The sequence below is a fragment of the Cyprinodon variegatus genome, unplaced genomic scaffold (assembly GCF_000732505.1).
Source record: "Cyprinodon variegatus isolate N-32 unplaced genomic scaffold, C_variegatus-1.0 Scaffold726, whole genome shotgun sequence".
Lineage (NCBI taxonomy): Eukaryota > Metazoa > Chordata > Actinopteri > Cyprinodontiformes > Cyprinodontidae > Cyprinodon > Cyprinodon variegatus.
Genome location: NW_015151179.1, coordinates 112024 through 138729, shown reverse-complemented (window position 1 = coordinate 138729; position 26706 = coordinate 112024). Strand labels below are relative to the sequence as shown.

At 36.9% G+C, this 26706-nt stretch overlaps 1 protein-coding gene across 1 annotated transcript in view; it reads right to left on the bottom strand.

The window, feature by feature from the left end:
• Nucleotides 1-26706, bottom strand: part of LOC107097822 (usherin-like) — a 173697-nt gene that overhangs the window by 54270 nt on the left and 92721 nt on the right. Inside the window, exons 33-38 of the mRNA XM_015395130.1 lie at nt 25944-26274; nt 20877-21074; nt 20565-20719; nt 13050-13248; nt 3161-3268; nt 2324-2507 (exon numbers count right to left, since the gene is read on the bottom strand). Of these exons, the coding sequence (XP_015250616.1) occupies nt 2324-2507; nt 3161-3268; nt 13050-13248; nt 20565-20719; nt 20877-21074; nt 25944-26274 (1175 nt within the window). The remainder of the gene's footprint in view (nt 1-2323; nt 2508-3160; nt 3269-13049; nt 13249-20564; nt 20720-20876; nt 21075-25943; nt 26275-26706) is intronic.

Genomic DNA, 26706 nt, shown 5'->3' with positions numbered 1-26706 from the left:
ACGCACTCCGTTGCTCTTATTGGTTGTAGGTCTATCCAATTGAGTGCAGAGGCATTTTTTTTCCTGGTTCGTTCAAAACACGCCCCATAATCACAGCTGTATGGAGCAGCATCAGACTCATATTCTGACTAGAATTGAGTCGGACTACGTCAGGCTAACCTATATGTTTTTTTGGAAGAGAAGGTATTACAGATCTTGGTTGCATTTCCACATCGTATGGATAGAACCTTTTCTTTCGCAGCGTGTCCAAAAAAACACAATTGAGAGATTGGTAAGGATTTAGATGGATGTTGCCAAATAGGAAAAGCAGAGTCCCCCCACCATTGGTTTCTAAAATCTGTACTGTGATCTGTTACATTATGAATAGTTTTGAGGATGGTGTGGCTGAGGCGGTAAGCAAATATTAAAATTTCTATGAAACATCTTCTAAATAATACAAAGCATTTTATTCTCCGTCTATTTCTTCCATCCTAAAACTGCCTCCTCTGCCATCGTTGATTCTTGTGGAGTATGTACGTATGATGCTACCTTTAGAGATTTTTTTTTATTTTTTATATCTGACAATTTTTGGAGCATATTTATTAAATTCAAAGGACACACACGTCTGTCTACATGCATGCTGAAACTGACACTTTTGTTCAGTGTTATTATTTCTTTCTCCTTTGTTTCAAAGGTTTACCTCTTCCTCTCTCTATCATGGGTCTTAGTGCCTCTCTCGACCCCCTCTCAGTCTCTCTTGCTCATGACATCATAAGATAGATTTCCCTTTTAAGAGCATGTGGCTGCTTGGTGCCGGGTCCTGCATTAACTGTGTAAGAGGGCCACCATTTAACATTAAAAGCCTTTAATTTGCTATAAACTCCAGCACACATGCATTAATAGGCGGTGATGTTGGGTTATTGTTCATGTGCCGAGCGTTTTAAACAGGAGGCCATTAGCGCCTCGGCACTGGGTTAGAACGCACTCAGGAAAACATATTAAAACTAGTCATACGTTGCTTTCACACACAAGCACAGACACACAGAAAAACATAAATAAATACACATCAGTGAGACACACTAACTGGGGAAAGGAAAAAGAGAGAGAGACAGGGAAAGGCATCATTGAAGGGAGGGGCTGAAGAAGAGACAGAGTGCAATGAAGAGGAAGAATTTTATCATGGCATACGGTTTCAGTGGGAGAATGAAGTTCAACACTTCATCACTGGAAGATATTTACCTAAATGTAAACACCGCCTTGGGATATCAAAAGTAAAATTGTGTGTGTGTGTGGATATTAGGTAATCAGAGAATGGAGCATTTGCATCTGTTTGGATGGAAATTGGAGAGAGTGTGTGTGTGTGTGTGTCCTGTGGGGCCAGCCAGAGGGAATAGGTTAATTCTCTCGTCATCTTAGACACTTCCTGGGCTGCCCAAGCAAAGTGACAGCTAATCAACATTGTCATAAATAATCAATGGCCACTTTGAGCTGTCCCATGCGCGGGCTCAAAGAAGTGCCACACTGCACGCTTGCACGCGCACACACGAGTCAGCCCGGATAATGGGGCCGGTGCTCCCTGTGTAATTCTTGGTTCAGGGTTAAATTGGGAAAAGAAGGCAAAGAGGAAGAGAATGAGGTAAGAGGGAAATGATAGCAGGGAAGGGAGGGATAGACGCTGAGGGCTGTGGGGTATGGGAGGCAAGACAAGTGATGAGAAGCGAAGGGTCCGGACAGGAATGCCTTCTGGCAGACTATCTAGAATTAGGGAAAATTAAACGTCACACACACATGCAGTCCTATCTCCTCGCTCCCTTCTTTTTCTCTTATGCGCAAGTACTGGCAAGGTGGGAGTAAAGGGTGATGCTACCCCAACTTTTCTATTTGGGTGAGAGAGAAATTGTCTCAATTGAGGAAAAGCTGAGGAGGAAGGAGAAAAGGTACCATTAAACAGTTCTTTAATTAATGCAGGAAATCTATTTTGTAATTAAAAAAAGGCAAGGGGATTAATAAAGGTTAAATGAAAATAAACAGATAAATAAAATCTACGCTCTGCTGCCATGTGCAAGCAAATGCCAAATCTGATTCATGATTTTAATTCGCAAGCAGGATAATGTTTGCATCTGTCATTTGTATGTCAAATATTTGCTCATTAAATGACACAAACAGACATGTACAGAGCGTCGCCCCGAGAGAGACATGGTCAGAATTATGGGAAAGAGAAAAACAAGGGTGACCTTTACATAAACATATGGAAAAGTTAAGATACAGGCACTAAAAGTCATCACTGATCCACCTGGGCACCAAGTTCTTTTCATGCGAGTTTTCATGTGTGACAATACTTCACCTGTGATTTGGCAGGAGTCCAGTATCAGTATAATTCTGGTCCCTGTAATCTCCAGTAAAAACAGTGCGACCATCTCTTATAAGAGTGTACTGGAACACATTCCCATTAGGCTGAGATGGCTGATCCCAGTACAGTTCCACAGTGGATGTGTTTAATACCAGGTGTCTAGGGCTGGACCACACACCTAAAATATTCAGAATTTAGAGGAGAGGAAGAATGAGTGTAGAAAAGTGTATCTATTGATATTTAGAACTTGACTTCTTTATTTTGAGCAAGCTGGCATTTGAAAATTAGAATAAATGTAAAGAGTAAAAAAAAAATCCAAGAATTAGACATAGATTTTTTTTTTCTCAATTAAAAAAATATAAGAAACATTAAGAAAAATCTGATTTAAAAATGTAACACAGATTCATGAGCATGAAGGGGAAAGACTTTATTTAAGGTCATCAATAAACGAAACCTTTAAATCACACAGAACATGCATCGGAATTAACTTAGGGGGTGGATAGCACCAGAAAAATTCAATTCAATTCAAAACAAAACTTCAAATAAAAAAAAATTCCCCATCCAAAAATAAAAATGTACTTTGGGGAATTATTTCAACAAAATTCTCTTTATTCCGAAGATTAAATAATTTAAAAAAGACTATATTGTTTAAAGACTATATTCCCGATTAAAAGTTTAAACCACAAAAGGCCTTAACTTCAGTTCTGGGAGAGATGTACAACAAAGATTTTACAGCTTCTACAAAGTATTAAAGATGTGTTTGCATTGTAATGGTATGTGTGTGTGTGTGTGTGTGTGTGTGTGTGTGTGTGTGTGTGGGAGGGGGCATACCACTAGGCGAGGCTTGCATTGTGCGTCCTGTAGAAGGTTCGCTGGCTGCACATCCTACAGTCGTACATGCCACCACCAAAAAACTGTAGTCCGAGTATGGCTGCAAACCTGTAGCACATGAACAATCATAACCAAGGACTAATTAAATGGTAACTCTAGTGCATGTATAAGCATTTATAAAACTGTCTTAAACATTACATTGCAAACCTATATCTACGTATGCAAGGATATAATTGAAACTGTAAACAAAAAAAAAATAGTCAAAAAAAACAGAGGAGTTGTCCTGCGTTTCTCTCTTCCTCAGCTCTTTCCTCACTCTCAACGGATGGATCCATATCTGTCGGTGTTAAATTATGCATGCCATAACTCAATAATGAAACAACGTAAAGATGGGCAGCCGTGGAACTGACATGGGATAGGACTGGTCTAACGCTGTAATGTCATCAGCTTTTGATCTATGATAATTATGATACCTCTGTATGCATTTAGGCTACATTGTCCAGACATGATTTATTTATAGGCACCAGCTATGCAGACTAAATGAAAAAAAGCCTCTGAAAGGTACTTTAAGACGGACCACATAAAATCAGCTTTTCCTATATATTTCAATACCAGAAGTTGCTAAAAATTCAATATAGCAAACGATCCAGTTATACTGGAAACAACTTTTTCATGCAGATGTATATTTTATGCCTGGCTTTTGATGTGAGGTGGATCCGAGAGGAAGAATGCAAATTCTTAGTGCTGCCACGAGGGTTGACTGGGTATTTTATGGTCATTCACTTAACTGACAGCATACAACAGCTTGCAAATCAAATTCAAAGGAGAAATGAAAGAACTCAATTGACATTTCAAAAGGATGACTGCATAATATAGTGTGTTGAATTCTTTTTTCTGCTTTATTCAGCGCTACATAGGGACAGAGAAAACGTTTCACGCTAATAACTTACTTTAAAATAAATCTTTGTGGAGACCTAGTGAATTACTTCTCATAATAACGGAGCTTCTTTATATATATTTTAATTTATTGCATTTTAACTTTAAATACTTTAAAGTGTGATGCATATTTTTAGTGAAACTATAAGGAAAGATTATGCATGATTAAAAATCCTTTGATGCTTTTATGATTAAACATAAAAGAAATTCTCCAGTTTTTAATGCTTGGAGGCCTGGTGACAAAAAACAAATCAAAACAAAAAAAACTTGGTCTCAGGCAGGTAATGCTGTAACCAAACATGCACACGTGTTTAAAAGACCCTGTGAAAGAACTCATCGCAGTAAACATGCATGCATATAGATCCAAAGTTCAACCCACATAGCTTCACCGCATCTTCCTCACGTCCTTCTCTGCTGCTTGGCCTGCTTAGCGTAACCCACAGCCTGCCACGCTTAGCTCTACTTCTGATCAATTTGTCTGTGTGTGTGTGTGTGTGTGTGTGTGCAAATGCCCTGACAATGCTGCTCCGTGTTTGAATTAATAAAAGAAATCTGCCAGCCATACAAAAGCACTAAGGTTGAGGCATAAGGCAGTGTTACACTGTTTAACTGTCAAACTAGGTGTGCTTATTAGTGTGTGTGGGTGTGCTCTACCGTAGTAAATGTATCCACACAGCAAGTAATGTCATTTGTTCCAAGACTGAATGAAGCAGCAAGCCGTCACAGGATGCTCTTGTACTAAAAGTGTCCATGCATGAGTCTCAACGCTGCCAAATATTTAAAACAGACAAATGCTATAACCTTCAAACTACAGTTAAAAAACAACTGGATAAAGATTTCTTATTAATAGAAAAATACAAAACAAATTGTTTTTTTTATGTCAACAATTAAATAACGTGAAACAACGTATGCATTCATTTCAAAATTTATCAAAATTTGCAAAAGCTTAATTATTTTTTTCTTGAATCACAAGAAAAATGCATCAACCAATCTTATAAGTGACAATTAAAAAAAATACATTCAAATGAGCAGAAATGTTTCTCCTGGTTTAATAGATGCAAGTGTCCAGATGCAAACGTGATAACTTTCCATTTCCTTGAGGAGTTTCTGATTACCTGAGATAATCAGCCCAAAGAGGGCAGTGTTGCTCTGCAGGAGAAATGAGAAATGACACCTCAGATGGTGTGTGTGTTGCATCTGTAAGCTTATGGATGTAATTATAAAAAGACAGAGAAAGCCTTTTTTTTTTTAACGGTGATCACTGTAACAGTGAAAGTAAAAAATAAAAAATATTAAATATATAATGATATGATGGAGGGGGCTTCAGATGTGAGCGGTCCCACTGACACCAATTGATACCGCTGTCATTAGGAGATCTGGACACAGCGGAGATCTGTGTGATGAGGTTAGGCATAGCAGCACAGAAACAGAAGGACTTTGGCTGAGGAAAGGGGAAAATAATGTTATTTCCCATCTAAGTGAAGGGGCAGAGAGGCCAAGCAGGAGTACAAACAAGTTTAAGATTTACAATTCTTTTTAAATTATGCCACTGTGAAGTGGAACTGATTTAAAATGATATTTCAGTTACAATGCTATTCTCTGTCTTCATGAGTGAATATAGAAAAAGGGAAAGACCATTACATCCATTCTACTTGATGGAGTGAAAGACAGAATGATATTATCAAGAGGAGAACAGGAAAAGGTAAATTAAGGAAAAAGAAGAAGACAAATACAGAAAGAATAAACAAAGAAGGATAAAGTTGGTTCATAAGCTCAAGACAAAATGAAAAAATAATAATAAAACCCCCTTTTTTCAACTGACTACCGTGAAGAAGGAAAAGAAACGAAACAAATGAGGCTGGAGAATGAGAAGAGAGCTTTGATAACACCTCTCCTGAATAATTAAAAGTTTGACTTCCTGTCTGTGCCTCCTTGATGCAGGCACTCTCTGAGCTGAAACAACGAGCTCAGATTCAAACGCAGTCACACATGAACAAATCCCTCAAAGAAAACTAAGCTGTGGCCTGCAGCTGCAACTAAACTACCACACATGGTCAAACTGTTAACTTCTGTTAATGATCAATTTAAAGCTTTTTTTTTATGTTAAACTGATGTTAGAACATACAACCTTAATGAATAAAAAGAGAAAGAGTTGGTTGCTGGGTTTCGATTTTTCTGGAAATTTTCTACATTACTTGATAATAAAAAAAAAAAAAAAAAAAACATTACTTGATAATAAAAAAAAAAAAAAACTCTAAATCATGTCACAGACTCTGCATCACACTGATAACACCAAACAAAAATGACTGCATATTTGCACCATATATATTAATGCTCTGAACTTCAATATCAATGCATTTTTTTACACCATGTGTTTTTTTTTCCTCCCACATTGTTTACATTTGATCACTGCTGCACTTTAAGAAATGGAAATGTTAATTTTCTGTCTGAAAAGCTGTGCTAAAGGAAATCTATTTTTTTTTTTTATACATTCTGTGTATACATAATGACAATAAAATTTGTCTAAGTCTAATCTAGATTCTGGGATACAGGCTGAAATCTACTTTTGTGGAATTTGTATATATTTGTGCCCGTTTAGTGCAGACAAAAGACTTTTTTGACTAACAGATTTCTGTTTGTTTCATAAATTATGGCAAATCGTCCAGTCTCTAAAACAGCAAATCAGCCCCAATTTACCACACTACCGTACCATATATGTCCTTAAAAAACAAAATAAATATATATTTTTGTCTCAGTTACTAATTTCCTGAATGCCAAAACATCTTAATGAATGCCATTCTTAAAACTCCTCATTACCAAATGTAACAGACATTTTTTTTTTTTTTTACATTTGGTCAACAGTGGTTCTAATTTGAATCTCCAACGGCTGCAGTTTTTGCCCACTATTCTTCTTATTTTAAATCTTGAACACTCACTTGAACTTTAGCCCGCCTATTTAACCTTTGTGTTCTGCGACATAAAGGATTTCAGCCTGGAGACTCACATAGAGAATTGTTGCGATTAGCAAAGATTTATTGACATAAATGAAATTAGTTCTTTGGCGCACGGGCCCCGGCAGAAGACTTTGATGCTACGAATCAACATTTGCTTATATGAGCAACCTAGGAAAAGGGTTAGAGTAGTCTTCCCCCTGTGGGCCTGGACACTGGTGGTGGAATAAGACGGAGTTTGAGTGGGACTGAGAATAGCCTGAGAGGGAGGAAAGGCCAGAAGCTAAAGGAAGGGAATGTTGAATGATGATTGGCTTTGGAGGGAGTACGGCCCCAACATTGACTGGCTGGAGTTGAATGAGAAACATCGCAGGTGGTCCAGCTGAAGCTTATAAGAGTCTTCCAGATTGAGTTTTTGCTTAAGTGGTGCTAATGTGGCATGGTCATTAGGAAGCTACAACTACATGTTTGCATGAGTGCAGTGAAACAAAAGGAAAAAATATTTTTTTTCCTGACACGGTCCACCCTTAAAACAGGCTTGTTCACAAAAATTCTAAGCATTTTCCATTCGTGTGAGTTCACATTTTGAAACTTGGATGCTGTTAAGCGTTCAAACAGGTCAATGAAACTAAACATTTTAACTGGTTTTAGAGGGTTTGGCCTCCGCAAATTACAGACCTCATACCATTTAGGGAAACTAAATTAACTCTACTCAGTGCAGCCATTGTGAAGGGGTAGGAAGCACGACCCATCTTCATTCATCCAACCCTTCCTCCATCTCTGGGACGCCCTTATTCAGTCCTTGATGAGGTTGTCCGGTGTGCGAATCCTGCCCCCTAGACCTTGATGTATGCCAGTTAATTTCACTCTCAACCTGATTTCCTGTGCACATGCTGTTAAATGAAGGCCAATAATACACAAATAAAGCACTATATTAACTTTCGATTAAAACAACATATATATATATGCATACATGAATATTTTAATCTGCAATGTTAAAGTTTTAACATGTGTGATTTGGGAAATTTAAATGTTGAAGCCAAATCTTATATCTAAAACATAAAAGAATCAGAATGTGAAATTAATATGTTTACTTGAATTCAGACGCAGGGCCATCCCTTAATCACATCTCTTGTCACTCAGCAATCTACTCATAACCAGTTCTCCCTTCCTTCAAAATCCATGATGTTCTTTCAACCCCACTCTCAATACCCTTTTCCTCCCTTTCGCCTAAACACCCTCATTCCTTTTCCTTATTATCCATCATCTCCTTTTAGTTGCAGGTTCCACCTGCGTGGTCCTCAGCGGGCTTAAGGAAAAAGACTGAGAAACGCTGAGGGTCCTGCTTCCAAGCCTTCCAGCAGGCCTAAATGATCCATTATCAGTCCATATTAGTTTCTCCTCTCAGCCCCTTCCTTTGATTTTGTATCTGTCATGTGGTCTTTGCTAGTTAACTAACAGAATGCAAAAGTCAAGCATTACTATTGAAATCATGCCTATAATCACTGTATGTTAGCCTCTGACCCTATATATACCCAGATTATACTATACCCATCTTTGTCTTTGACAGCTTAATTTTATTTTTTTTCTAGCTTGTTTATTTATAGTTTAAAAAAAACTGAAAAAATTGTATTATATAGCTCATGTGAAGTTACCCACATACATTTAATATCTTAGAATTCAGTAACCTTTAGTGTAGTATCTCTCACTCAATCAGGCATTTTTATATTTTTAGCCTTAACATAACAAAATATGGACATCAAACAGTGAAAGCCACACAATAATAATGTCATATAGTTGATTCAGATTTTAAAAATTCCTGAATCCAAAAAAAAAACTGCACAGCATAGGCCTAAAGAAAACCAGTATCTGTTCAAATAGGCCTATATTGGATATTGTATGTAGGTACAAGTTTCTTACAACCTACAAAATTGAGCATTTTTCTAAAAAGAGACAGGATCAAAATTACCACTTTTTTATTTTATTTTACTTTTTCTCTTTTCTTGTGTAGATGCCTCTATATTTAACAAGTGAGAGTCTGGGGGTATCGTGGAGATGCATTAATAAATAAAAGAACATACTCAATTCCCTGCTGTTCTGAATTAATAACGAGCCTACAAAAGACCAATTAAACACATGATTAATGCCATAATCTATATAATTGCAGGCAATATTTCATTGGGAGCTAATGATAGCAATACTTAATATTGATTCACATGGGGTGTTGCTGTGCAGTAGTGCTTAATTCCCTCTATGCAGTGTCACTTTTTAGAACTGTTAAAAAAGCCATTAGTCTGTTTCCTAGGGCAATGAGTGGATAAACTGTAAAATGGTCAACAACACTAACACTTGTCTGTTTTTTTCTCAATTATTTTGAGAAAAACCCACGAGTGTTTAAGAAAATGAACAGAATTTAAATGTAAATAAAAAAAAGCTTCAAGAACACAGTGTCCCATTTCCCTAGCACTGACATGATACAACATTTTGTGACTTTTTTTTTTTAGAATATTCAATCAGGTAGCATCTTTTGTATGTCATTTTTATTACCGGATTCAATAAACTTTAAACAAGATCTAAATGAGCATCTTGATATCAGAATTTTCTCTGCTAATACAAGTTAATTCCTGCACTTTCAATTGTTTAAATAAGTGTGTGGATGAGAGCTCTCTGAGCATCTGTCTCTGCCAGAAAACCACTGGAGAGATGCAGAGGAAGATGAAAAATGGCATATTAAACATTAAGGATGAGGGAATAGAACAGCAATTATTTCTGTTCATATTTCATTGAAAACACTTAGATTCATTCATCCATCTTTTTATCTCCCTTCCTTGCCTGTTTCTCCTTTGCTCACTTTTGAAATGTATCCTACAGTTCACTTTTTGCTTTTAAATGTGTTTTCCTCTCCCCCCTTTGATTTTTTAAACTCTGGTTCCATGAAACCAGGCATTTTTTAACCTGCTCAAGTTTTTTGATAATAGTTCTTTAGACTTTTTTATGGTTTTAAACCTTTTGTTAGGAATATGGTTTTCTGTCCTGTAAATTTTAATCTTAATCTGTCTCTTTAATCTCTGGCACGCTTACAGGTTTGCAACCAAGAATTAGTTTTATTTTTACTCTGCCAGTTTGGTCTTTAAAAAATCATTAGTTTGTGGTTTTTCCCCATCCTCCTCGAATTAAAATAGATGTCATGATTTCATTTTGGCCATAAACTTTAACTATTTTGATGTTTAATCGCCTTATAACTTTTTTATTTTAATTAGTAGTAGTAGCAATTTGCAGATCTTTTTCTGAGTTTCCTCAGCTTGACAAAAGAATAATTGAATTGTACCTTTTTCAGGATCTTTATTCATTAAAGATAATAAATATGAATTCAATCCAGTCAAAAAGATATATTCCAAGTCATGTACAGACACTAAATTTATGTTAGTAATGACACAATGGAATTACGTTCAGTTTATCATTTAAATTTTTTTTATAAAAGAAAGAACTGTACAATGCATCAATGTATCAATCCAAGCAAGCATGTGGGGACAGTGGAAAGGAAAACTCAATTTAACTTTAAAAAAAAAAGGCTCAGTGCAAAGCCTTCTGCCATGTAATGACTGGGGTTCAGAAGATAGAGCATAAACATGAAATAACAAAACACTAATCCAGGAGTTCTTTCATGGTTAAAGAAAAGCAAAAAGTCAATGGCAGTATAATCTATTTTTTTTTTTGGCTTCATCTATTAGAGAAACAAAGCAAAGCATATAAGCTCTGAAAGAGTTCTAAGGCCTCTAATATGAAGGAGAGGACATGCAGCTAGCTGCAGTAAAAGCTCAGTCTAGGAGAGGGACAGGTTTGTCATGATCATAGCACTGGGAACTTAATATTTGCCCGTTTCACTCACCTCTGCCCAGTGACCAATTATCACTCATATTATCTACCTGCTCATGGTGCTTTATATAGAGCTTAGCACAGCTATCGGGGCATGATCATTGACATTGTTTCAGAATTTTTTGTTGGATTATTGTGTTGCTGATTTTGATGTTCTCATTCTAGGAGGCCAGTGGTGAGGGGTTTTTAGTATTGCCGTAGTTTTCCTGATAATTTTCTGGCTCTTTTCCACTGAACATGCCCTGCTCCAGCTTTGGCTCAGTGGAGGGAGCTAGCTGTAACGTACCATAGTTTCCCCTAACATGCCTTGTTCTGCCTCTCAACTACTGCCCTTTCCTGTTCCCATCTGAACGTTCTGTCTGAACTCTCTGTTGGACTCTTGGAACCATGAACCTGCCTGTTCCTGTTGTGATCGGTACCCCTGACTAGGCTAAGGACTCCTAGATCTCTGAACCTACCTGTTCTGAACTATTTCCCTGACCTGGCTCAGATTCATGCTCGTTCACTGGGGCTGCAGCACCTGGTTCACTCTGGGTGGCTCCTGCTGCATCTTGATGGCAGTCCATCGGCTGGATCCTACCTCGCTCTAAGGAGTTGGACTGAACTGTTAATCCAGGTAAGTGACTCACATGGATAATCTTCTGTCAGATTATCGTGGTTACAGGCGGTCCCCCGGCCCACTCAAGCTGCTGCAGATCTACAGTCCGACAGAGTCTGTTATTTTTTAAATAAACCTTTTGAATTTTCTCACTGTCTGCCTCGCCTTGAATAATGGGTCCTTCTGTCCTGTTTCATGACAAGCTTAACAAAAGAAAGGCAGGACCAAGTGGATCATCTATGGAGGGACATTAGTGTTGATCCGAGTTATTGTTAATCTTAAATGCACTGAAATCTTAATTATTTAAAAATAATAAAATCATAATCTCATCTGAAGGTACAGTGAGTTGTTTGGATTGAAATTTGGTAAATGACACTGATTTACCTTTTTATCAATAATGAAACTCATTGGTTTATGAAGATTAATATAGTTTATATAATTTACGCAGGATGAAGACCATATTATTATTATTAGACCCTAACATAAATAAATCAATCTAATATTCTGCTTTACCATAACTAACATTTGAAAAAAAAATAGAGCATTCCTCAAAGAAGCATATGTTGTGACACAGAGCTCAAAAGCAGATAGTTTTAAAGAAAGGAAGAGATAAAAGAGGAAGAGGGACAGTCTCAGAAGTGGTATTGGCTAAATGTTTGCTTTTCCACTGTCTCACTGGAGGATATAGAAATTGCACATACACACACACACTGGTTGCTTACTCTGGCACTTGGGCCTGGTACAGTATTACAGCGGCACATTACCATCTCTATTTGGCATTGTTTGCTTTGCCTCATGCCTACACATACAAACACATGCTCACAACCCCTGGCCATACAAGCCAACCACAGACACCATGGGAATAGGCAGTTGGATACTGGCAAAGCTGAAACCTGGTCTGAATCCAAGATGGAGCAGAATAAAAAGCTGTGAAGCGTGTAAATGCCGCTGAATTTATGCTCCAAAAATTTCCACCTTTGTACATTTAAAATTAAGAAAAAAGTGGGGATAAGCAAATCAGACCTAGAGCACTGAACGTTTTAGTTTGTTTAATTCATGTTTCAAAAGATCATAGCGTAGGGGTTGGGGGGTTTACTGCTTTCAGATTGTTAGAAAACAGATTTAATTGGCTGTCACAGACCTCAAATCTTTAAGTTAACCCAAGCATTTTAACTGTTTCCACTGTGCTTTATTCAAACATATTTCAACATTTTAAAGGACTATTCATTTATAGAAACAAAATAGCAAATAACGTTACATTAAAAAAGGAAAGAAAGAAGAAGGATCAAAAAGGGAGATGAGGAGAGGAACAAGTGTTAAAATGTAAGTGAAAGGAAAGAGATCTAAAGAAAGATTTTGAGAGAACAAATCCTACAAGAAAGTAAAAAATTATGGAGTAAGACATTCAGAAGAGAAGAGATATTATGATAACACTTAAAGAAAGTAGTTGTTTATGGAAAAATGTACAAAAAAGTCAAGTACAAAATTAAACAAATGGAAAACGGCAAGAGACTGATTCATTTCTTACCCGTCACAGTATAATTTTTACGTCCACCACTGTGTGTGACTATGGTTCCGACTCCAGTCTGATTCAGGTGGTACCTCTGGATGACTCCATTTGGACGAGAAGGCACAGACCAGTTGATGTGGAGAGAGGTGGAGCTAACAGCTGTTACCACCGGAGGCTCTACATCCTCTGGAACCCCCTGTGCTGTCACTGCCACCACCTAAACATAACAAACAATGTTACAAAAAATGGTTCAATGATGAGTGTTGGCCTAGTGGGTTAGAGCTGTGCACTTGTGTTCTGAGAGGGCTGCAAGTACCAGGTCAATCCCCACAGCCTCCACCCTGGGTTTTGAGCAAAACGCTTAATCCCTGATTGCCCGGGTGCCACACAGTGGCAGCCCACTGCTCCCCAAGGGGATGGGTTACATGCAGAGAACGAATTTCCCCATTGCGTGACAATAAAGGGATTTACATTTATTTTATTTAAAATACATTTTAAAAATGTACTGGGTAAATAAAAGAGGAAATCTCTTTAATAGCTGGGTTTAATATTGGGTTAGGGCCTGCCACTTTAAAATGAGTAGATTCAGTTCTAAGCCAAGTAGTTGGAGGTAATAATGACAATAATTATTATAATGATCACTATCAAGTGCTTAAAACAAAATAAAAAATAAAAAAGATAAGTGTGAATAAACGATCAAAATGAGAAAGCTGTCCTTGTCTACTTATTGACCCCCCTATCCCCAATAAGGAGCTTCAGTGAGATTGGATCGTTTATGCCCTAAACAGCTGGATTTCTCTCCGCCTTTTCCTCGCAAAACAAGGTAGGCCTATAATAATTAAATGATAACTAACCATGCTTCTTGCAGAGCCTGTTAAGAAACATTGAAGGGAGAAATAAGCACCTTTTGCCATTGGTAAGCTAGAAAAGCACTCAGAGAGCTCAGTCCTCCACCAAGCAGCAAATTTGTCCTCATATTGTGACCTAAAACTATAGCTAAAACTCACACGTCTAAATCATGACTTTTGGAGTCCAATTCTGAAGCTGTCAATAGTCACTGTTGCCACCCTCTGGTTCAGAGAGGGAATTGCTTGTTTCCTCCATAAATCATTATGTCACAAGGTTACCGAAACCTTAAAAAAAGAATCAGGATTACAATCTGGATCATTACCAACATGTAATGGATTGTTTCTTCACATGAGGTTCACCACTGGTAAAAAAGTTAAATTCGATCATAATTTTTCAAGTTATCCTGTACACAGACAGAAAGACCGACACAGACTCTCCTAAAACCATATGCTCCTTGACGGAGTAAAGATGGGGAAACATGCAAAATAAGGTTTGCACAAACTGTCTGCTGAACTGCAAACACAAACAATTTGCACCTTCTTAGAAGATCTGCTTCACACAAAAACACATTTTCATGATGCACAAACATTCTGCAGATCACGCCCATAGAACATAGCGTGTGAGATAAAGTTCAACCTCATATCATCACCTGTTGGTTGTGCAACTGAACCGCGGCTAACAAACTAAAATAGATTTTAAAAGCACAGGCCACCAACTACTTTATTTTATGTTAATATAGCTCAATTACTTTATTTGCAACTTTATTATAATAAAAAGATAAACTGTTAGAAATTTCAACTCTTGTTTTACAAGATACAATTGCTTAGTATCAATTGTAAATTCCTTGTGTTGTATCTGTAGGGCTTGGTGGTAGAGGTGAGAAATGCAGGGATCTCAGAGTCGGAGGGCAATCTGCTGCTAAAGGCAACAGGGATATCCTGCCGTAATAGACTGTCACTAGCACTTCCAGCAGCTGTCCCACACAATGCTATGCAATTAGATCGCTGCTACAACAACTAAGGAGACATAAAAACACGGGCACAAAGATAAACACACACAGGTAGATGTGAGTATATGCATTCAAGTACAGAGAAGAAGAAGAGGAAGAAGAGAAGCAAACAGCAAAAGTGGAAAGGCAGACAGAGCTAAAGAAGACTGAAGAAAACGCGGTATCTCTCAGGAAGGTTTCAGTGTAGTAGAAGTTTAAATGTCAGTCAAGACTTTACTCAAAGGTAAGGAAATAAAAAAGCACAACATGTGATTTGATTAGAGCATAGCTCTTGAATAAAACAAAAATATTGGAATTTTGGGAGAGAATACTGGAATATAAAGCTGCTAGGCTGTACTGAGAGGCAAATTCAACCCATTTTTATTCCGATAGGACCTTAGACAATATCACTATAATGTCTAGCCCATTCTAACCCATTACGGGTTGGAATACAATAACAATTTACAGTTTAGCTCAAGAATAACATTTACACTCAAGCTGTTAGGGTCTCTGGGGTGCTGCTGTTTTTCTGGTGTGAGTGAGGTTCCTGTCACAGAGAGGATCTTTGCTTGTGGCTGGGCCGACCCTTGTTGTTGCAAAACTGAGAATGTTTCGCAATCAAGATAACTAGTGTGTATATATGGAGGTGAAGGATCATCTCTCGTCACCAAATGATTACCCCTGATGGTATTCCAGCCAAATACCTAAACCAGGAATATCTTTCTTGTGAATCTCTTTTAATGTGGACTCTGTTCCAGGCAACCAGTGTTTCTCAGTTGGTCTCTAAACTTCATGGAAAAGCTCTTTCCTTTCTTTAGCAGTTCTCAGTCTTCATCTCCTACCGGCCCCCTCTTGCAAATACCATCTCTCTCTTGGATCTCACTCACATTTTCCTGGACCTCTGGGGTTCAGTCTGCAAGGCCTGCTGAATTAAACCTCTACAGACCCATGCCACCTCCCCTTCATCTCTCAAGTAAGCAATTCAATCAATCGGTCATCAGTTGTCACCAACAAGCTCCTTCCTGATCAGTCTGCTTTCTCCCCTCAGACCAACCAGAAAGTTCACCTTAAAGTTCTCTGCCTCCAGATTCTTCTTGCTTGTTTGTAAATCTTACAACTCACTGGTTCTCTGTGTGATTCTGCATGTGGGTCAAAAAAAAAAACTATGAACCAAAATGACACAAGCAGCTATTTATATTGTTTAAATATTTTAAAGCTTCAGAGACATTTGAGTATTATCTATTGCTCAATGGGTAGCAATGAAAAAAAGACGTTAAGCCCAGATCTGTGAAGAACCTTGGGACAGTGAGGAGTGACTATTGTTGGCAAGAGACAAACTACAACCTAGGTAGGAGGGCAGTGTACCGAAACTGCCATAATAGATGAATATAAACCAGTGTTGTCTCCACAGGTGTAGTGAAGGGCAATGGTGGTGTGTCCAACAGACAGCTACAAAATATTTCCATAGACTGTTTGCTTCAATTCTTAGCTTGTATGTATGAGAAAAACATTAATCCACAAAGCCAGCTGGACTTGTATAGCTCTAGTGCCAGCAAAATGGCAGCTTCAATCTTTGCAGACCCCACCAATCCTGGGCACAAATTGTTCAGAATTTTACCTTCAGGTCAGCACCAAAGAATGCTTCATGTCAGCCTACAGAGAGCTACATATTATTGTTTCTAGCTATATAAAAAGCATACCTACATTAATAACCAGCATGTCTCTTTTTCTTGGTAGAAAACAGCTGTACATGGATATATATGCTCTTACATATTAATATTATTAATATCAAAAGAAGAAAGAAAAAAGTTTGAGCATTTTTTTCTGCTGTGTGCACACAAACTAGGCAAATACGACAATTTTTGAAAAATAATTTAAACATGAGTGAACACATACTGATAATGCCAAATATGTTTTTACTGATTATTTGAAAGCAAGTAAAATGGTTTTCTATATATACATCTATTCTATAACGTATACAATTATATTTTTTTTATAGATCAAACAGTAAAAAAACCTATTGGTTAAATAAAAAACATTTAAAAATTCAAATACATAAATTTGTCCTTAATAGTAAATATCTAATATCCACTGCAGTTTCACTTTTTGATGTGCAATACTGAAATAAAAAATAACTGTGAACCAAACTGATCAGATGTGGTAAGTTACAGCTTTTAAAAGATAATATAATACGAATCACATTACAAAGTATAGATAATTAATTAACAAATGTGAACACAAAGACCCAGATAAAACAGACTAGATGGTGAAAGCAAGGCAGCTGTTTAGATAGCGTGATGGTGTTGAAGATGAAAGAGGTTAAGAAAGTAAGCAGATAACTGTTGAGAGAAACTGGGATCCGTGACTCTTAGATCAGGCGAGCGACAGGAGACAAATGGCAGAGAGAACAGGGCAAAAGGATTGTGAGACACAGAAGGACCAATCGCTCTTCCTCGCGCTATAAGTGACCAACCATATTAGATCAGCACCTTCTGTTGTCACAGTAGGTGTGTGCTTGTGAGTGTCTGTGTTTGTTTGCAGGCACCAGTGAGAGTGTGTGTCTATGTGAGAGGCAGCTGATGCCAGGTAATTGCAGTGGTGTATTAGGTTAGTTCAAGTTATCCCATAATTGGGACTGTTTGGCCAATTTTCACCGTTGTACAAACTAATTCAACTCACTCCTCCTCTTCCATCCACTACCGGGAGAGTGTGCAGGGTTGTTTGTGTGACCATATGCTTGTATTTGTGAGACTGGAGTGGGGGGCACTGTGTCTGGGCTATGAAAGTAAATGCTGATTAAGTTTTTTTAAACAGAACCTTCACTTTGAGAACTTTAAAAAAGGAAATATTTTCAAGAAGTCAGAGAACCGCTTTCCAAGAATGATTTGACTGCTAGTTTTACCTTTGAGGTATCAACCATGCAAACCAGATAATTGCTAATTTGGTGTCAGTTCAGTTTATTATTCCAATTGATTAAATTTTTTCCACTAAGGAAGCCCAGTCAATTGCAGCTTTCACTCCTCCTGGATGACATGTAACCTCACTGGACAAATAAGCTTTACAAGCATATAATAATGTATCTGTCTGAATTTAATGTGACTGTAACTCTAAAAGGACCTTGTTCGCAATATAGGTTTCAAAGTAGTATGTATGTCATGAGCTTTAATGAGATAAAAATCATCAGGACTTGTAAAACAGTCTATATCAGCAGCTGTCCCATTACCGAATTATTCTCTGTGCCACTGCATTTTATTGTTTTTCTAAATGGAAAGAGGGAAATACCACTTATGAGAAAAACAAGGCATGCCACAAGTCTGAATTCTTAATCACACAAAACTTAACAAATTAGTTTTTTTTTTTTTAAATACATTTAAACAAATGCACCTTTCCTTTCTTTAATGCTTGTTTACATTTTTAAGCAATATATGCAGTTACGTGAAACAGCGAGGCTGGGGACTTTTATGAAGAGTAACGCAACGTTCACATGAGACGCGCTTTGGGCAGCAGATTCAGACGTTTTAAATGCAAAGTCAATGGTTGAGACGCATCAAAAAGTCCTGCAGCATGTCTTGAACAGCTGAAGCAGTGCATCATGAGCTTCTGAGCATCTGAGGAGCGTTACGCACTTCACAAGCAGCAGATGCTGGAGTTGGAAAGATTGAATTTCTGCTAATCGACGCGCCGCATCAACTAATCAGAGAAGCTGATCTGGGAGCTGGCAGGGAGACAGACACAGTGCTACTGATTCAGAGCGTTATGATCACTCCTCTGAAACAGTTTATTAATGCTTAAAGTAACATAAACTGTCGAAACCTGCCAGGAAAATATGTTTGCTTTTATTATTCTGGTGCCTGCAGTTAGTACCACGTACATGAAAAATGCTAAAATCTACTTCCAGCCGCCATGAACAATAAGGGAAAAGCCCCAAGAGGTGACCAGGCCTAAGGCAGCTGCTGCTGGGGATTTCCAGTGACAGAGCACCGTCAGTATTCGGGGATCTGCGTGGTTCCGACAGTGAAATAATATTTTTAACTGACTGCACAGACAATCTTTTCAGCTGGACTTTCTCGCATAAAAATATATTAAAACTCCTTTTTACCCACTGATCACAGTAAATATAGCAAAGCTGCTCTCTGCCATTGAACACAGGAGCAGCAGAACCATCAGACGCATCTGTACAAAGTTTGCTGGACATGCTTCAGGAACCTCAAAGATGATTTAGAGTCACGTCAGATCTTAATGTGGACCAGCATAAAAAATGAAGCAGCAGGCCCTTTTTTTGCTGCTCAAAGCACGTCCGGTGTGAATGTAGCAATTTTTTTTAATCTCTGATTTTCATAAAACACAAGATAAATAAAAAATCTTATGGAAAGGGATATTTCTGTAATTACAAGGAAAATCAAAAAAAACTTTCTAATGGGTAACTTGTTTCTGGAACTTAGTGTCCACCAAAACAAAGCAAGACCAGATCAACACAAAAAAACACTAGAAAAACAACAACAACAAAAAAAAACATTAAATTACTGAAATTATAAAAATCTGGAATGTTGGCTTCCGGAATGAACAGTCATAACCCGATACAGTGTAATTTACTTTTTGATGTAATCACCTTTCTAAAGCAATGCTATGCATCACAATGATGATAAATGTTGATTTAGAATAATAAACATATCCCTATACTTTTATTTTGGTGTCATTAATTGTTCAAAACTACAAAATGTCCACCAAGTTGTGGTGATCCACTTCTTTGTTTATTAAACAATAAGATTCCCCTATTGACAATGTCTACAATTCATCTGTGCCCAGGGTACATAGTTTGTTAATGTTGTACAATAATTTATCCAATATTAATAAATCATTTGCTTGAAGTCAAAATAAAATGTTTTACCATCTGCACAATTTAATTATATGTATGATTCCTCCTTTTTCATAAACAAATTCACCAGGATTGTAAGACAGGTTTCATCAATGCCCAGCCAATGAAATTAATTGTTGTGTTGAAGTGGCTCAGCTAAAACTGGATAGATAGCAAAAGGGAGTTATTTCTGGATGTATTATGTCCACTATCGCAAACATCTGCAAGGCTCAGCAAATTCTGAGCCCTGCTTAGAGTGGAAGATCAAATATAAGGCTAAGTAATATGTTTCTGCAGATGAACACCTCAGACTTAGATGGGAAACATCTTTTTTGCTGCTTTTTAGGTTCTGGTGTAGCAGTAACGGTTTCTGCACTAAAAACATCAAAGATATACTGGTGATGCTTATTACTGCTTATTACTGTAAACTTCCTTCTTTTGACATTTCTTTTTTATTTAAACCTTTAAGGGAATAAAAGCATGTCATGCATTGTTTTAATCAATTCTCATTATCCAAAGTTGTCAGTTTATTACAACACATGTTAAACATTTAATACCAAAACCTTATTTAAATCGAATACTAAAAAATTAACACATAATTTCATATTATTACCAAAGATTTTGTGCTATGGATACTTTTATGACAGCCACTAGTCCAAAAAAGAGAAGCAAGATGTTGTTTATTATTGGCCAGCAATGAACAGGTGCATGAGAGGCTGGTTTTTTGAATCCATATCTTTCCTGCACATTATTTTCTTGTAATATTTTACTTTAATTCATTGTATTAATTAAAATATGAAACCACTGTTTTTAGAGATTTGATAAATAATTTCTATCTTACCTTTGTGCTCTCAGTACAGCCAGCATGGTTACAGGCCCTCAACTGGTAGAAGAACTCCTGATACGGCCTGATCCCTCCCACATCAGTGAAAGTATTCTCATCTCCACGGTAACGTTCTTGTCCATCTCGCAGCACAACATAATGGGTTATAATGCCTAATAAAAGAAAAAATAGTAGTTTCATGATTAGAGTGCACCCACATATAGATATAAAAAATAACTCTGCAGCAAATATTGAAAAAGCTTTTTCACAGACGTTCACAAACTTTTTTAAGAACGAAAATCTGGAAATCATGTAAATGGGCACACAAACCATTAGGCCTTGCAGGAGCTTCCCATTGCAGTTGGATGATATCATCTCGTTCACTTAGGCAACTCCAGCGGGGTGGGGCCACTCCCCATGGCTTGTCTTCACTGGTTGTCACTGTGGTAACATCACTGGAACCTGGGCCAAAGCTGTTCCAGCCCATCACTCGATACGCATAAGTTGTAAAGGGCTCCAGATCAGTGTCTAAATAAAAAAAAAGGATGAGTCTGATTGCATTACTGCAAATAAATTTTTTCCATAAAAAATACTGTTTGTTGTTACACCTCGATAGAACTACTTAGACCTGGTGCTAACTTCATTTATGATTTTAACCAGCAAGAATGGTATTTTGAACACAATCAAATGGGATTGAAGTTGACTCATCACTTTCAGAAGGCGCATTAGATCACTTAATATGCATTAGTTTGGCTTTCAATCTGTCCTGGGACATTTACTACTAATTGAAATTATGAGATCCTCTTTTGTAAGTAGCCATCCAGCATTCTATAAAACATATAAATCTATCAATCACTGAAATTTAAATTTGGAGAAAATTCATATCAAAATGCAATCTTCTCTATATTTTGCTGCTGTCTTCCATACGCCATAGGCCTTATTTCTGCACCAGATTGAATTTCGAAAGGAAACTAAATACATAAATGCATAACTCATTACAGTCACCAAGCTCAGCAGATTAGACAAATCTGCACCTACTTTGCCTTAGGTAACCTTTTTTCAAATATCAACACAGCAGTATGCTTGTCAGAAATTTTACTTAAAACTCAAGGTCCTCCAAGATTTAATACATTCGAACAAAAAAAATCTAAACAGTGGGTTTTCAGAACTAATGCACCCTCCATCTAATTCACTTGCATATTAACAAAAACAATGAACAGTACATTTTTGTATATTTTTACATGTTTACAACATGTCAGTTTACAGTAAACTAAATGTAGACTTTTGTATGCAGAAGTTTATTGTTTTATTTGTTTATAGTATTATCTGGTGAAAAGTTTTTTTTTTTATTATAATGAGTTGGATTTTTGATAGGAAAGCTATTTTATTGTTGTGAAACTTTATTCTCTAAGGTCACAAATAACATGTTTTATTACTCCTCTGATACCAAGTCTGAGGCTTCACAGCCAGGTTTACTAGAGTTGAAATAATTGTGGTAATTCAGTTTAATTAAATCTGAACCGTGTAAATGTGCAAAAACGAATCAACTGCAGATAACGGAACTCACTAGCAGCTTAACACGGACATCAACTGACCTGCTGATGGTGCTGTCAGCAACTGACTGCATCATACAGTGCCATGCTTATTTAAAAATACATTCAATTCAATTAAAAAATACTTTATTAATAATGCTTCAGTAAATATTTTTTTATAAATTTTTTTAAAGTAGATAATTCCAGCTGAATTCTGATATAATGTGTGAACAGCCATGAATAGAATGGTTCACTTGTCTCTGAATCAATCATTGGATCAGTGCTGTACCTACAGGTACGAATGCTTCAAAAAGATTAATCATCTCACAAATTGACACAGTTATTGGAAAGTAAAAGTGTAAAATATTTCTGTACATAAAAAGAAGTATGACAGTTTTTTTCCTGTTGATCTGTTCCCTTGACTTAGGTAAAAACAGAGGAGGTAAAATTAGTTGAAAACCTAGTTTAGCCTTAAGAAAGCGTTCTAACAATACTGCTCACAAAAGTCATGGTGTAGTATGCATGCATCCATATCTGTGCTGTCTGCCTAACTAAAAGGGCTTTCTGTAAGAATACTAAAAAATGAATGCGCTCCATCTAAAAAAACCCAAATTGAAATCAGGTACATTATGTCAAAATTAAAAGCAAAACAAAAAAACTCAACACACTTTATCATCAATAATGCAATATGGTTTACAACTTGTGATTATCAGCATTAACGACAATATTTTGAATGAAATTTAGTGGTATAAATGATTTTACCATCCCTCTAAAAAAGTAAAACGGATGAAAATTTCTGTTGAGCTTAATCGCCATAATTCAACAAAAACAAATTCTGTTATTATAAATAATTTAAAAATAACACATTGAAAAAAATTTGTCATTTTTTAAAACCAATATATAAAAGTACAACTGTTATGTCCTGAATGTAATGGAATAAAATAAAAAATCTCAATTCAAACAAAATATCAGCACTGTAACAAAGTAAATATAATAAGTTACTATATACGTCTTGGCATGTTGAAAATATTTACATAATTTATATTACATTTTTCGAAATACAACAGAGTAGCATAAATATAAAGCTGTCAGAAAAGCTCTATCTAATTGTCACTCCCTCATTATTGTGCCACACTGCAGCAAAATAACAAACCGATTATTCCCCGCTAGAAGAGCATATGCAGAAAGGGCAGTAGAAAACTTCAAATCATTTTTAACCTCTCCCTTTTATTATTGAATATGAACCTTTAATCGAACACAAAGGAAATGTGTTTGCCAAAAAAATCTGTTTTTTTTTTTTCAAACTCTTTACTATCATAATGCAAACTAAAAGATATCATACAAGTATTCCACTGTTGAGAAGCTGTAAACATGAGGATATGGCAGCAGTCCCCTGATGCTTGGATTGTTACAACCCTTCTGGTGATGAGGTGTTACGCTACAGGACCATATATACATACAAATGCACTTGCACACAAACATGGGCATTGCCTTTAGGAGTGTAAAGGGACTGCTGCTGTAACTGGCTCGGTTTAAATTGCCAGTTTGGGGCTCTTGTCTTTACCGCAGTCATAACTTACCGTACGTAGCAAAGCACAAAGAACGCAGATGCAAATAAATCATTAAACATGTTTGTTAAAAGAAAAATCAACCTACTTTTTTTGATTATGAACTTTTATGAATATAGGTGGAGTGTTGACAAAGCAGTACATTTTTATGGCTCATACTGTAAATACAAAGCTGTCGGGGTTTGATCTTTGTATATCATGATACTCTGTGTGTAAGTGTCCATGACTGTGTGTGTGTGCATGAGAAACATCTGGTGTATGGTGGGTGGCGACAGCTTTATGTGCCTTTGCCCAGATGGTGTCACAGCACCACACTGAAAGTCTTATCCTAACCGCCCCATGCCACACACACCAAGTAATCATAGCCCATACGTAGACACTGAAATGGTAACCAACTGAATTACAAAACACACAAAATGTTAAACAATTACATAAAAAAACTGAATAAGTAATTCTGACCACCTTTAATTCTTAGAAAACAGCATTGGACAACAAACTGAAGAATATATGCATGGTCCAGATGTAATAAACCGCAGACACATGAACTTATTCCCTTTGGGCTAATAAACAGTGGATAATTTTGAAACAGCATCTAAATGCCCATCTTGCTTTAACTACACACAGAGACGATGAGCTGCCGATTACCTCGCACTGCAACAGCTGTTTTAAGAGTATAATAGCATGTGCATGAAACCATTATATATGGGGCTGCTGCTCTCTGTGGAAATCCACTTGTTTAAGCAGTGAACAAACTCAACCATTGACTTCTAAAGCCTTAGAATACATCTGAGTTCTGCTCTTTTTTACATTTATTCTGCATTACCTTTAATTTTTTTGAAAATAAAAATCTGAAAGGTGTCTTGTACTTCTGTGTTCACCCTGAACAAATATTTTTTTGTACCACCTTGCTCTGCAGTTACAGCTGAACATGTTTTGGGGTGTATCAAGATCAACATACTGGAATCATTTCTAATGTTCAGTCAGAAGTAGTTTTCTTCAGTTGGATTTAGTTGTGGGCTTGAACTCTACTATATTAAAGCAAGAATATACTTGGATCATATCCCATAGTACCTCTGATATTATGTTTAGAGAGGAAATATTCTGCCTTCTTCATTTTGCTAGTGTTGAGAGCAAGCTCTTAGTTTCATGTGATCAATGTATTCATTATAGTGTTGATAAATACGAATTCTCCAAAGCTTAATAACTTAATTGACTCACATATAAGATATTACAATTTATAAACAGTAATTGACACAAGACCCTTGTTCTCTTCTATCTTTATTCCATTAACTGATTCACAGCTTATCAAAATAGATAGTTAGTCTTGCTTTATGTTTAGGTTCTAACATATTTTCATTTGTTTTCAGTTAATCTTCAGTAGTTCTGCTTTTTAAAATCCAAATTTTGTATTATTTTTGAGGCTTTCATCTCTGCTCCTGTTGCATCTTTCCTAAACAGAAAGATATATTTTGAAAGCGACTGCAGACATGTATGTAGAAGGAGCTGGAGCGTGCTGCCGCGTCTATAACTGGACTGAAGAAGACTTTTTGTTAAGAAGGGAAGGTTCTTTAGGAGACAAGAAAGTTGCCTTGTACTTCGGTGTTAGAGGGTATTTTGCTATGATGAGACTAAAACTTCCAAAAAAACAAAAAATGAAGTAACATGTTATTAAGAAAACTATCTACATGACGAAAGATGCTGAGGATATGCAGTGGAGATGCTCTCTTTGGCATTTCCAGGAACACTGGTCAGATTGGATGGGAATATGATATAATAAAAACCTGATTGAAACTGAGGAGGACCTAAAACTGGAGAAATGCTTTACCTTTTTTTTAAGTATGAGTTAAAAGCAACACTGTAACTTTCAACCCAAGTATTAGCTTAATTTTACATATTCTAAAGGATTTCAAGGTCAATATACATTTAGTAAATTCAGAGGGTTGGATCCGTCACTGAATGAGTCATGTGTCCCAGAGCACCAATGAGCTCCTCTTAAACAGAGAGCTAACTAAGCTAAAAGTTGTTGTTAGGCAACAAAAGAGATGTGGCTCATTGGATAATTTGGATCTGAGTGTTGCTTTCAAATTAAAAGTAACTCCATGACTTCTCAATCAGTCATTTGCTATTAGATTCTGAAAGAGGGAGATTTTTTGATAATGTGGTGTCATAGTGGTCTTCAGAAGGACTAAATCTGGACTCTACAGGTAAAGCATCTCCTGGCATCCAAAAGTTAGTGTTTCTTTACGTTTATTTGTTTGTTATATTACCAAGAATAACACAAACTTCGATTTATTTACCTGTAAATGTGTGAGCACTGGCGTCACCGCTGTAGACCACCTCCTCATGTGAAGGGCACAGATTTCCGCCTGCCTCTGGGTGCTCAGTATTCGTGTGATTCTTTCTGTCAGATGTTATGGTTTTACTTCTGTTTGCATGTTCTGGCAGCGTAGTGAGGGTTTCCAGCGTGGGGCTGATGAATGACACTTGTGTCATGGATGATGTGTTGGGGTCTGGATGTGCATTCAGGACCCAAGTGCAGGCAGTTAAAGAAGGATCAAGGTTGCAGGAGCCACAATAAGCTGTAGCTGCAGCAGCCACAGGACAGACAGCGCCCTGAAAACACTGGTGCTGCTCACAGGATGGAGAGAAACCAAGAATGATCAAGAGGTCAGAAAAATGTATTAGCATCAGTAAAAAAATATATATTTAACATCAGGTTTTTCTCTTCTACAAAGGCATACACATCTATTATATGTCGTTATGGAAGTGTTTGCTTTACATGGACCTTAATGGCATTTTTAGAGCTAACGAGAGCTTTCAGCTGTCTTTGTGGGAGGGGAGTGTGTTTGTTTGTGAAGGAATGTGTATGAGATGATCCCTCTCATACTGAATAGAAATACAGAACAACCAAATGACACCAGGCAAGAAATGCTGGATGACACATTATCCGACTCCTGGTGTAACAATAAGGACCAGGGCACAGATAAAACCAGATCTATCTGGGTTGATGTGCACTTAACTGATGGAGGCAGAGATAAGTTATTTGCTTAAAGTCAAACA